The following is a 13485-nucleotide window of genomic DNA, read 5'->3' as shown; positions in this document are numbered from 1 at the left end:
GATCTCTCTTAGGAGATTAAAGTTGCTAAGGACTTATAGAACATTTCTTTTTGAATAAAGTCAACCAGGCATTTGAATTTGAAGAACACTCTGTTCCCTTATTTAGACTTACTCGTGTGGACTGCCAACGTCTAACAAAATAGAACAATCAAAACCTGCAAATGTAGCCAAAGACATTTGAACGGAATTTAAATACTAAGCAGCGAAATGTGTATTTCTTCCAAAGAGCTTTACAACATTGTGACGCCAGGGGGCAGCAAAGCGCCGCATAAGAAATTCACCGCAGTAATAAAGTAAACATGACGAAGAAGAAGAAGACGCGTTCTTCCGCTCAGTCACAGCTCTCTACGGGGAGAACAGGGCAGCAAGAAGTTGGTTCACAATGCCGAAAGTCAAAGATAAGAAACGAGAGAAGATCAGCATCGCCACGGAGGTAAGAGGCATGTTTCACTTTGGTACTGACTAAACACCGGAACGACAACTCAGGCACGTCCCGGTCATTCTTAGCCATTGGTCGCTGTAAACAGATTAGTACGAGCAGCTTCACTCACATTAATGTTCAACACCTGGCTACTTATTAGAGCATTGTTCATTTTGAAGCACTGTTAAATCAATATGGTGCTTTTTCTGGAGGCGTTCCTAATATTGTGGTCTCTCCGTGTGTGTGTGTGTGTGTGTGTGTGTGTGTGTGTGTGTGTGTGTGTGTGTGTGCGTGCGTGCGCGTGCGCGTGCGCGTGTAAACGAGAATTGCTGCATTACCGTGTTGTTTTAACGCAGTTGGTTGGTACAAACAATAAAAGTAACTTTGAATTGAATTCAACTTATTGTCTCTATCTTTCAGATTGATAGATTGGAAGAGAAGCGGGAACACTGCCAGGACAATCTGGAGAGGACTGAGTTCAAGAGGAGGATGGAGAAGCTGTCTGACAAGGAGAGGTGAGGAGGAGGAGGATGTTGATGAAGATATATAAGATAATACCGCTGCTTGTCTTTGTTCAGTCTGTGTGACATCATCCTTCTCTGCTCCACAGACAGGAACTAGAAGATGAAATGGAGATCATAAGTCAGAGGATGCGAAAGTTAGGTGAGGCTGAAGTTCAGACTTCATCCACAAAACAACTATGGCACAAAGAGTTTGCATATTATTTACATATGTATTTTAGTTTCTATTTGCATCACACAGTAGTAGTAGTGTTCTGAATGGAACCTCCCTTTCCTGTCACATGGTTGGAACATCCTAGTGCCCTGTAATGACAGCATGAATGATGTCACAGTCGTTAATGACATCATGGGCTGCAATGCAAAGGGCCAGAGGTTGACCCGAGCAAACAAATCTCTACAAACATGGTCGTAGTAAATGAATACAGTACAGGTTGATCTGTTGTTTAGGTTTGTTCTCAGGTTGACGTAGCTTCTCTTTAAACGTGTTCCTCTTTCTTAGATAAGGAGCTGGAGACCTTGAGAGGAGAGAACCGGAGGAACATGGTGCTGTCAGTGGCTCTGCTGGCTGTCACGGCTCTCTGCTACTACGTCTTCTTCTACAATGAGGAGAGCTTATCCTTATGATGGCACCCAGCGCTTCAAAGGGAACACATGCTTAGAGACAAAACACACTACATGTCCAAACGCATGTGGATATCTGTGCCAATTAGTGGATTCACTAATTTAATAGTAAAGGGGGAAGAATAAGGACCAGAGTTTGTTTTGATACAATGGGTTTTTGTCAATTTTTGTGCAAGGAATTGTCCTGTTTCAGCGTTACAAGGCACGGCCGGGGGTCAGGTACACACTCATTACATGCACAAGGGCTGAAAACGAAACGTGCCAAAAAGTGAGCAGACGAACACTGATGACATAGCTCAGTTTAGCCTCTAGATGGCGGTGTTGTGTTTGTTTTTCTTTGTACACAAACTTACGCATCCAGGCTTCTTACTGTCGCCGTGTTTCCCTATGAGCTCCGTCAACATGAAACCATCAGTTACACGATCTAAACAGCCGACAGTGATGAGGAAATGATCGAGGCCACTTCTCACAGTGTAACCAGTCTGAAGTTGTGAGCCTCATCTTCTCCTTCCACAGACCTGCGCCACTACAGGCCTTGTTGTCTCGGCAACACCGCGACCGACAACCGTTGTCATGCAGCTATCGAGTGACCAAGTGTATATTCAGCAGTGTATATCTTACCTGTTTGTCTCCACCAGATTAATCCTAAAGCACATACTGGACCGGTCTCTACCCCAGGTTCCTCCAAACCCAGAACACGGCTCGTTCTCTGATCCGCCCCTGTTCTCACCACACAAATACACTTAGATAGGAAGTTTAAGGTTGCTATTATCTTACGTTTCATTCCTTTTGAAGCCTTTGTCACGTTTAATGACACTGTACTCTTGACGAATTCAGCTCGCAGATGGAACTACAAGCCTCGTCTGCTTGAGTAACTTATGTAATTTTGTAATTTGCATAATGTATTGTAAAGATTCTGTTTATGAAATGGAGGTAATGAGGCTCCTTTTGCCTTTTCTGTCACGTGTAACACGTTTCATCCATCAATACATGGATGAAACGTGTCCTGTGATGAAGCATGTTGTTGTTGTTGTGTGTGTTTGAATAAGAATGTACAGTAAGAGCGACAGGGTTTTGTACGTTGGTTCTGTTGTGTTGTGATCCAACAATAAATCCTTTTCATCCTCTTGAGATCACATTAGCGGCTCTGACCTGAGATTTGTCGGTAATGGCAGAAAACCAATAACAACCTTACATTCTGTCCTTCCGAGTATTTTTAGAGCCGAGCCGATCAGATGAGTCAGAGCGCTGGCTGTCATGACTCCATGTGTATTCTTTTATAATGAAACTCGTGATTTCTTCAAATTTGAAACCCCAGAGATGATGACATTTACCAGGCCAGGATTCTATTAGAACAAGGCCGGCTTTGTGTCGGCCTTGTTCAGCCTTGGTGGAGGGTTCAGAGCTGGATCCAGGCTCCTATTAGAGCGCTTAACTCTGTGTCCTCTTCTATTTACAAAACACTTTGTGTACGTGGAATTCACAACAAGATGAGAGACACTTTGCTGGGAAACTCTCCTCATGTGTGACAGGCAGTCCAGCAAATCATTGTGTTTTGTGACCTCCATCCTACGCACACCACTATCGCAAACACACACACACACACCTGCTCCCATCGCCACATAAAACAAATATAAACATTATGCAACACATCTGTAGGAATGAACGAGCCCACAGGGAAGTGTTCAGGTTGTAGCTGAGTTGAAGAGTTTCCTCAGAAAGATTTCTTCAACTGAGTCCAAATCCTAATGTATTCAGTCTAAATGAATAGAGATTATATTTGCCATGTACAGTAAGAGGTTAATAGATTAGTGAGCTTTGTAAGTCAGAGCTCTTTCCCCCCCTTGTGCCCGTCTGTGCTGTCAGACACTGACTTCACAGTTCAGTGTGGGACGTGGCTTTGAGTTATGTAAGAACCCCCATTTCAATGAAACAAATGAAAAGAAACTATTTTGGTACAAATCTGTAAAGACCAAGTGTCACTTTGAATTCTCTTTGCTGAAAACCAGGAGGATCTCTGAAGCCGCCTACGGGGAAACCGAGGTTCAGTCTCAAAACTGTTTGTCATCTCTCATTATGTTAGCTTAGTCTCCAGGTAGTGACTCCTCTGGGTTACATTCACCTGGATGTCCTCACAAAACGCTTTCACTCAGTGGTTCTCAAACTTATACGTTATAAAACCCTAAGGGGGATACGTTATAAACCGCTAAATCAACCTGGTGCCTCATGCTGCCTCTCTCAAGCAAGACAGAAAGGAGTTTGATTATCATTCTGTGATATCATGGCTCAGCTTGCACAGCGAAACAAGCATTTACAACCCCTGAACACACACACACACACACACACAGATGATGTTAAGGTTGAGGGGTTGGGCCTGTTGTGGTAGTAGTTGTTGTTGTGGTTATGCAGGTGTAGTGAATCACTCTGCTCTTGTGGATGATTATGATGCTCATGCTACTTTCACATGGTTACATAAAGCCAGTTGTTTTTCTGCAGTAATGTAAATGAGGTTTTGCAACAACAAACTTTCAGATGTTTTCTCTACATGACTCATTATCAGCAGTGACAGATTATTCACAAAGTAAACAGGATCTCCTCTCATAAAGGAGAGGAGGGGACGGGACAAGGGTACGAGGGAGTCGGGTCTCCAGACTGAGGAGGAGGAGGACGAAGGTGATGCATGTAACTGAGGCAAACACCAAAACAAGACGAGGCGTCCAGCTTCAGAGGTTTGATGAGCTGCCTTCTCTCGCAGGTCAGATTGACCCGTTTCACCTATTAAAGCCTTCTCATCCAGCGCGCTCTGCCCTCTTCCTGGCCTCATTTGCAGTAATTAGCAAGAAACAAAAACAGTCAAGTCCCTGAGCGTGTTCATGTCATCAATATCATGTTGGCACGGTGGCAGAAATGGAGGCAGAACAGGAACAAAGAGTCCCAAATTTCACCTTTTTGAAATCCAAGTAATAAAGAGGGTGTGTCATTCAAGAATCCCACCTAAACGCACAGCTACACACACACACACACACACACACACACACACACACACACACACACACACACTCTGTTCCTGTGATTTTCAGGGAATCCAAGAGCCTTTCTGTATTTCACCTCTCAAACATGACAAATAACAAATGATTCTCCTCCAGCCCAGAGTGACAGGAGAGCAGAGGGATTGAAGAGCAAAATAATCAACCGGCTCAACTTCTCACTGTCAGTCTGCATCATTCAATCATTCTTTAGACAGGAGAAAGCCACTGGAATGAGATTTCTTGAATAAATGATGAATATTTCAACATTAAATCACAATTACAATGAAACATATTTGTATGTTAATAAGTGTGACTGATCTTTTTATTTTTACTGTCCACAAGCAAATGTGACACGTCAGGAATATGTATGATTATTTTACCACAAAACATTCAATGACTCATCCATATTTGATGCTTTATGTGGAATATTGAGCTGAACTGAACGCCCACAGAGTGCTTGTGATGATAATGAAGTATTTCTGTCAAAGCTTCAGGCCCATTTAACTTTAACAAAGAAACAAAACATGACTTCAGCTCTCTTTTATAGAATACCTGCTCCTGAGCTTTACACCCTTGACAGCAGAATTTCAGTGCAGCTCCTCATTTGAAGTGATTGAATGTAGCCCGTCGACACAAAGCTGAAACCTCAGCGTGTTGCTGCTCTGTGCTTAATAAGCTCTGACACACACTCAACACGCAATGCAGCACTTTACTGAGAACACAGAGGGAGAGCAACCCATGTCCCCTGGGCCAGGTTTAGGCTGGTTCTGTCCACTCTGCCTCTGCCTCACCCTCACACACACACACACACACACACACACACACACACACACACACACACACAGAGAGAGAGAGAGAGCAGTGTTTGAACAGGCTACAGGCAGCGGCGGGAAGGCAAATGAGGATAGCTTTTATTGCAAAGCAGATTTTATAGGTGATGTAGCTTTATCAATGCTTAGCCAGGGGATAAAGTGTGTGTACGTGTCTGTGTTTGTGTCTATGTGTTTAGGTGTGTCTGTGTGTGTGTGTGTGTGTGTGTGTGTGTGTGTGTGTATCTCATAATCACTACGTAGGTGGTTCTAGGTTTTCCCTGAAGACCATCTTCCTCACCGTGGGGAGTAATGACTCAGAAGAGATGAAAAAAGCGATGAAGGCTGCACCTGATTTGTCTGTGTGTGTGTGTGTGTGTGTGTGTTTGTCTGATTTTCCTCTACAGCGACTGCATCTTATGGAGGCTTAAACATGTCAGTGACACCACTTGCGTGTAAATATGAAACAGCAGCCCCAGGAGGGAAACACAAAGCAGCAGTTTGTGTGATGAGACGATCGATAACGCCAAAGCTCCCTTTCATTCTTTCCACTCGGCCAATGGCAAACTCAGTAATAGTAATGTGTCTATGGAACACATTTGCTACTTTGCTGTAATTAATGTTATTAATGAAGGAATCCTTCATCTGTGTAATTTGGTAATTGCCTTCAGTGAGCGAGTGTTACATCATTCAAACACAGCCAGCAGCCTGGGTTCAGTCTAATGGAGGAGGAATCAAAACTAAAAGACTACAGGCGATCTCAGAACACAGTTAATATTTAAAGTATAGATAAGATAGATGCTTTCATGACTTCTGCTTTGTTGTTGGGGCCGAAAAACTCTTCCAGGTCTGAATCATAAAGTCAGCAGGAGTCTAGAAACTGTCTCACGTCTCCAAGTCATGATGGTGACTCACCAGCGACCTGTCGTCCCCTCAGCCTCAGGGTTTTCGGTCGTGACAACCGCAGGGTGTCTCAAAAAGTTATTAACAGGATTTAAATGGATCTAGGTGGGAAGGTTGGACACGATCCAGGGACAAAAACATCACATCGGCCTGATGGTGGCGCTGTGTTTACAATTTGTAATCAATTCATACAGGCCCCGCCCATTCACTAGATTTAGATTTGTTTTCTTTTCCTTTTCTTTATTTAATCCTCCTAATAAGCTTCTGTCTCCATGACCAAGGACATTATTTTGTGGGACGGATGGAAACGGGCAGAAGTCTGCGTTTCTCTGCACTGTGCTGTTGTTGATGTTGCTCAATTCACTGTAAACGATTTCAGCACTTTACCAGGAAGAGCAGAGCGACTCTGTGTGCTCGGCCGCTGTTCCCAGCACGTCTGGCTCCTATCGAACCGACACACCTGGATGTCTACTCCCCCCCAAACTGGGCCACAAATCACATGGCAATAGTTTGGATAGGGAAGCGTGTGAAGAAATGCAATCATATACGTATAAATAAAGGCAATAAATAGTGTCAAAAGTCAGGGGTTGGCAGTATGAGCCTTGTGGAACACCAGGAGCAACATCTGCTCTGTAGAGGAAAGAACAAGATGAACAAACACCTTGTTCCCTCACAGCACTCGGGCCATTAGTGGCCTTCAGTATCCATGACCTTTCCCCCAATTCATGTTCAGCCTTACACACACACACAGAGAAGCTTCGAGGCCTTACAAACGGAGATGATTACATTTAATTGGCCGAGTGGCTCAGATTGAAGCACTAACCTACATTTTTGGGGCGATAGAAGGAGAGGAGAGAGGAGAGAGGAGAGAGGAGAGAGGAGAGATTGGAGTTACGTGCTTGAGCTGGCAACTAGATTTATATAAAAAGCCTACAATGAAAAGAGCACCTGAAGTACACAGAAGGAAAGCACATGACACGTAGGGGTCACAGCTTGAAGGTCGTGGGGTCAAGTGTCACGTCCAAGTGTCCTGGATTAAACTCTCCTCCAAAATTCACTTTACTCATGCAGCTTGAACTGCTTTGGCATGTCAAAATGTTTAAGAGGGGAAGTTCTGGGTATCCAAACACACACACACACACACACACACACACACACACACAGATGAATACCTGTTTAAACAGCCCGGGCTGATAAAGCGTGTGTATTTGAGTCGGTGCCAAGTCCATTTAGAGTTTTAACAGAGCAGTTGTCAGGAGGAGCAGACAGAGCAGACAGAGCAGTGATGACTGCGGCCCATCTGCCCCGCCTGTCGCCTGTCCGTCACATGTGCTTGTGTATGTGCATGTGTCTGCGCATGTGTCTCTGCATGTGTCTGCTTTACTTTACAGGTGGCGATGAGGCGAGATAAGGCGGCGGCGGCGGCGGCGGTGCTGAATGTCCTTTCTCATTTCCTGCCTCACAGTGTTTCATATCTCAGCCACGCCGCCATATAGTGAGACAGAGAAGAGACGCTTTTACGGTTATGACCGTTTCTATCTGGCATGAATGAGAAATGACACCAAAAGTGCTACACACACACACACACACACACACAATTACGAGCACACACACACAAGCGTGACTCAAGTGTGTCTGAGGTGTAAATTGAGGCCGTATTCCAGGACGTGGTACATGCATGTGTGTGTGTGTGTGTGTGTGTGTGTGTGTGTGTGTGTGTGTCTCGGTGTTCCATTAGGCTCTTCAAACAGACCCACCTGCCCTTTGGATGAGAAAAGGTGGAGAGGGAAAAGAGTGTAAGAGAAGAGAGAGAGAGAGACTTTTTTTCTTTTCATGTTTTCCCTTTATTCCTCTTGTAGAAAATCAGTACATCATTAGACGGAACAATACAAAATATAAAATGGCACACAGTACACAGGACTTCACCGTTTGGACCACAGATGGGGGCTTTACAATACTGCTTTGGCATTTCAAAAAAAACATAGAATAAAGTGCAATATTTCCATTCTTTTTCGCGTTGAAGTACATTCACAGGTTTATTTTCTCTTTTTTTTTCACAGAAATTCTTGTTCACAGCGTTTCTCATTCTAAATTGTTTGTTGAGACATAGTAAAGTGCAGATATGCATGAGACACACATGTTTAGCTTTAGAAATCCCCCTTTTGTTAGTAAAGCAGTCACTGTCAACTGTTGGCAGATTGTCAATGGTCACGCGGTGGTTTGTCTTTTGCTCTCTCTCTTTTTTTTCCCCACACACACACACACACACACACACGCACACACACACATACAAACACACACGCAACCCTAGCACCCTTAGACTTCACTCGGTGACCTGGACCGATAGGCTCTGTTGGACTGAAAGCAGCCACACAGAAGCATGTATAGGGAGCGCTGGATCTCTGTGTTTCTGTAGGCATAGATGATGGGGTTGATCATGGAGTTGTATGTGGCTGGCAGCAGCGTGGCGTACGTGTACACCGAAGGATACTCCCTCTCGCCGACCAGGCAGTAGATTGCAAAGGGCAGCCAGCTGGCTCCAAATGTCCCCAAGATGATGGCCAAAGTGGACACCCCCTTCTTGGTGGCCACGTAATGCGACGTGGCGAAGAAGTGCTGCTGGAGGGCGATCTGGTGGGCGTGGTGGCACACGATCTTGCAAATCTTGAAGTACAGCGTCAGCATGAGCATGAAGATGGCGAAGAAGGAGGTGGCCAGGAGCGTGATGTTGCTCCGGGTCAAAGGGTGGACGATGCTGCAGGAGGCCGGCTCGTCCAGGCAGTTCCAGCCCAGCACCGGCAGCAGACCCAGGAGCAGAGAGACCCCCCAGGTCCCCAGCAACATCAGGTGGACGTACTGCAGGGTCTTCTCTGAAAAGTACGTCAGTGCGTTGTAGAGGGAGAAGTAACGGTCCACTGTTATGGCCAAAAGGCTGCTGATGGACGCGGTGAAGGAGGTGACCAGGAACCCCACAGTGATGAGGCTGATAGTCTCAGAGGAGATGACGTACTGGAACACAAAGTTCAGGATTAATCCCATGCCGGCCAGCAGGTCTGCCGTGGCCAGACTCCCGATCAGCACAAACATGGGCGTCCTAAGGCTGGGCGTGTAGAAGATAATAGCTACAACGATGGCGTTCTCACAGGCGATGACCGTGCCCGACATGCAGAGCATGATGTCCCAGGGGTTGATGGGGAAAGCGAACGGAGACGTGGAGAACTCCAGGCTGCCGTTGCGCTCTGGAGATTCCGTCTCCAGCCAAGGGAGAGCATCTCCAGACCCAGCAGTGGCAGAGGAGTCGTTCACCACCAGTGACTCGTTCATGTCTCCACGCTGTCGTCCTTCAGTCCTGCAGACACACAACTTGTTAATGATCAAGTGACGCTTCAGTGTTTTACTAAGAACATTAATGAGGTCAGAGCTCTATAGGTCTCTTAAATCAAAGCACCGATGGAGCTAATAGAGTGTCAGGGTCTTGCTCAAGGACGCTTCAGCAACAAGTCTTTTGCTTCACTCCACTGAAATGCTACCCAGTCAAATAAATCCATCCTTAAATCTAATTCTGTTCATTCTATTGTAGAGTTCAGTTTTGGTAGGAGGCAGATTTCTTTCCAATTTAGAGGAATTCATTTGAATAATAATGACAATAAAGAGAAAAGCGTGTGTTTTAGGGCGGAATGTCCCTTTAAAAGTTCCTGTAAAGACACCGGAGCTGTCCACGGTGCTGAAACAAGCAAACCTTCCTCCGGATAAACAGATCATTATTGCTCCCTGATGCTTTACACGCACATTTATTCACCTTTAATCAGAGGTTTTTATATAAACTATAATTATTTATAAATTCATTTTGAGTGTTTTTTTTTAATAATTCCAGCTCTTTCTTGTTTTATTCATCGGAAGAATTCTGCGCTCTCTTTCCAACAACAAACTCTCTCTTGACAACGACAACGACAAATCAGAGTGTTCATCAGAAATACAAGCAGAAAGTGAAGCAGATACATACCTCCGACCAAACGGAGCGATTTCAGTGAAATCAAAGCCCCCAAAGTCCGAAGGGAAATTTTAACAAAACTGCACCCCTCTCTCTCTCTCTCTCTCTCTCTCTCTCTCTCTCACTCTCTCTCCTTCGGGAAACTCAAGTGAAGCCTTTGATTTTGTTGCGTTTCCCACGCGTGGGACCGACACGCAGGGCAGGGGTGATGTGAAGCATTGGCCGACGTTCAGCTAGATGTGGGCGACGAATGTGAGTATGAGGAGGAGGAGGAGGAGGAGGAGGAGGCGGAGGAAGAAGACGACGACGAGAGGGGACGGAGCTGGCCGGTGCCAGGACCGACCAGGGCGACGCAGGGGGAGCTTTAAAGGCGTGTGACGTCATGTGAGAGGGAGAGAGAAGAGAGAGAGAGAGAGAGAGAGAGAGAGAGAGAGGGAGTTCTGCCATACTTACCAAAGTTGATTATTATTATTGTATATAATATAGTTCTATATAAATTAATTATTAATAGATCATATATAAATATTAAACATAATGATAGATTTTATTTTGTTTTATTTTCTATTTTCTATTTTTATTTTATCTTATTTTTATTTTATTTTTTATTTTTATTTTTATTTTATCTTATTTTATTTTATTTTATTTCATACAAAATTTTGACTGTGAAATGTCACTGTTGTAAATGTGGCTGCGACCATCCTGAGCATTAACCTGATTGGGAAGTAGAGTCAAGAGGGAGAGAGGGAGGGAGAGGGAGAGAGAGGGAGAGGGAGAGGGAGAGGGAGAGAGAAGAGATCGAGACTCATTTATATATTATATAGATGGAGTGAGTCAGAGTTTGAGCACCCCTGTTTGTGGAGGGATGTAAGTTTCAGGTATCAATGTTGTGTTTCATGGTGAAAACAGATCGGCGGAGGGAAGTAACACACACACTCATAAATTGAACTATGTCACACACACTGCTGATGTGGTAAAGGTCAAGTTCTCCATTCCTGTATTGCAAAAGGATCTCCGCATATTCCCCCCCCCCCCTGACACACCTGAAGGGAAATAGAGAGAAAGAAAGTGAATCCACCCAATCTACATAAACCCAAAAGCTTCATAACCCTGTTTAGACCCAACAATGACAAGCTGAGCTCTACTGGATGTTCACTAGGAACAGTGAGACAAACAAAGAGCGTGAGAGAGAGAGAGAGAGAGAGAGATGAGAAACAAATAATTGGAGCTAAACGTAGAGTGTGTGTAGGTGTAGCAGATGGTTTGTGCGATAAGAGTGACTAAGCAGTGAATGCAGCCTGTCTGGGGAATATGAGTGTAATGAATCCAACAGCAGCTCGCCAAAACAAAAATCTGTGATCTGAGCCTGAGGACGGTCCATTACCCGCCTCAGTCATGTGAGAGGAGACACACTGATCTGGTTGGCCTGTGCACTCACTAAAGCACTGCCTGTTCTGCATACCAGCCACAAGTTACAGTAGCTCTCTCACACACACACACACACACACACACACACACACACACACACACACACACACACACACACAGTCCGTAAATGTCGGCCATCTGGAAACAAACACTTGTAACGTACTGTGAGTGCTCGTGCTCCGGCTGATGTTGATGTTTTTTTCTGCTGAGGTCGTTGGTTCTCCTCCTTTGTTTTCATGTGTCCTTGGCCGTAGATGTGAGTCTACACACCGACACACTCCTCACTCTATTATTACTCCTCCTATTGTGTCAGACGTTGAATCAAACAGGAACAAAAGAGAAGGTTTCATTGATTCAGACACATTTACAATCTGATCAATTATTACATTTCAGTTTAGAAGAACTACAAATACATAAATATCTTTCTTCGCCGTTCAGAAGTCAAGGACAGAGGCTTCATCAGATTCAAATGCCAGCAGATATGTCAAATGTTTTAAAAGAGAGACAGAGAGAGAGAGAGAGAGACAGAGAGAGAGAGAGAGAGAGAGAGAGAGACAGGGAAAGAGACAGGGGGAGAGAGAGAGACAGGGAAAGAGACAGGGGGAGAGAGAGAGACAGAGAGAGAGAGAGAGACAGAGAGAGAGAAAGAGGGACAGGGAAAGAGAGAGAGACAGGGAGAGAGAGAGAGAGAGAGAGGGAAAAAGAGAGAGAGAGAGCAATTTGGCAACCAGTGTTGGTTTCCAGGCAACCACTGTTTGTTCATCTTTTGTCAGTGGACTGAGCGTGAAGGTGTGTGTGTGTGTGTCTGTGTGTGTGTGGTGAGGGTCCTCATTCATAAGCTAAGCAGTCACATGAATTGCCAAGTGACTCGTATTAAACACCTGCACACACACACACACACACACACACACACACACACACACACACACACACACACACACACACACACACACCCTGCCGACACCCCACAGCCACAGACACAGACACAGACACACACACACACACACACACACACACACACACACACACACCCTGCCGACACCCCACAGCCACAGACACAGACACACACACACACACACACACACACACACCCTGCCGACACCCCACAGCCACAGACACAGACACACACACACACACACACACACACACCCTGCCGACACCCCACAGCCACAGACACAGACACACACACACACACACACACACACACACACACCCTGCCGACACCCCACAGCCACACAGACACAGACACACACACACACACACACACACACACACACACACACACACACACACGGTGAAGAAATAACATCAACATCTTTGTTTCCAATGCCAGTAAAAAGCAAACTCAGTTCTGATCCAAACAGAAGCGCAGGTGGACACAAATTTGACCCAAGACCCAATTCAGCTTTGACATGTTCTCCTCATAACTCTGTCCTCAAAGTAGGAGCTCCTTCCTTTATGCACTGACACTACTCGTCCACGTGCCAAGAGGTTTTCCTGTAAAGAGACACGGGAACAAGCAGGGACTCATATAGACACACATCACTCTGCACGCACAACATCGCTTTCTGGTAAAAGCCTCCCCCTGCACACACACACACACACACACACACCAATAACAAAGCCCCCCCCCCCCTCCACACACACGTGCTCGCCCACACACAGGTAGAGTGACTCACTTGTCCCCATGCAGAGCCTCATTAAGGCGGCTGCAGCCACAGAGAGATCTCACAGGTGGAGAGGATGGAGGAGGAGGTTTGACCCA

The 13485-nt window shown here is 45.4% G+C and overlaps 2 protein-coding genes and 1 long non-coding RNA gene across 3 annotated transcripts in view; 1 reads left to right on the top strand and 2 right to left on the bottom strand.

Moving 5' to 3' along the window:
* LOC143016272 (uncharacterized) overlaps positions 1-11837 on the bottom strand; it is a 37046-nt gene extending 25209 nt beyond the window's left edge. The window contains exon 1 of the long non-coding RNA XR_012965504.1: positions 11795-11837. This is a non-coding gene — a long non-coding RNA (uncharacterized LOC143016272). The remainder of the gene's footprint in view (positions 1-11794) is intronic.
* Positions 310-2690, top strand: ccdc167 (coiled-coil domain containing 167). Its single transcript, XM_076170546.1, has 4 exons — positions 310-433; positions 842-936; positions 1032-1084; positions 1442-2690. The coding sequence occupies exons 1-4, from the start codon at positions 383-385 to the stop codon at positions 1564-1566; spliced, it is 324 nt and encodes a 107-aa protein (XP_076026661.1). The 5' UTR covers positions 310-382; the 3' UTR covers positions 1567-2690.
* Positions 8146-13317, bottom strand: gpr6 (G protein-coupled receptor 6). Its single transcript, XM_076170522.1, has 2 exons — positions 11884-13317; positions 8146-9653 (listed from the first exon to the last, which is right to left on the bottom strand). Exon 2 carries the CDS (start codon positions 9626-9628, stop codon positions 8621-8623), a length of 1008 nt encoding a protein of 335 aa, XP_076026637.1. The 5' UTR covers positions 9629-9653; positions 11884-13317; the 3' UTR covers positions 8146-8620.
* Between the last annotated feature and the right edge of the window lie 168 nt (positions 13318-13485).

The sequence above is a fragment of the Genypterus blacodes genome, unplaced genomic scaffold (genome assembly GCF_046128005.1).
Source record: "Genypterus blacodes isolate CSIRO-AG114 ecotype Tasmania unplaced genomic scaffold, CSIRO-AGI_Gbla_v1 ptg000222l_1, whole genome shotgun sequence".
In the NCBI taxonomy this organism is placed as follows: domain Eukaryota; kingdom Metazoa; phylum Chordata; class Actinopteri; order Ophidiiformes; family Ophidiidae; genus Genypterus; species Genypterus blacodes.
Note: the sequence above shows the minus strand (reverse complement) of the source record. Positions and strands in the feature narration are given on the sequence as shown.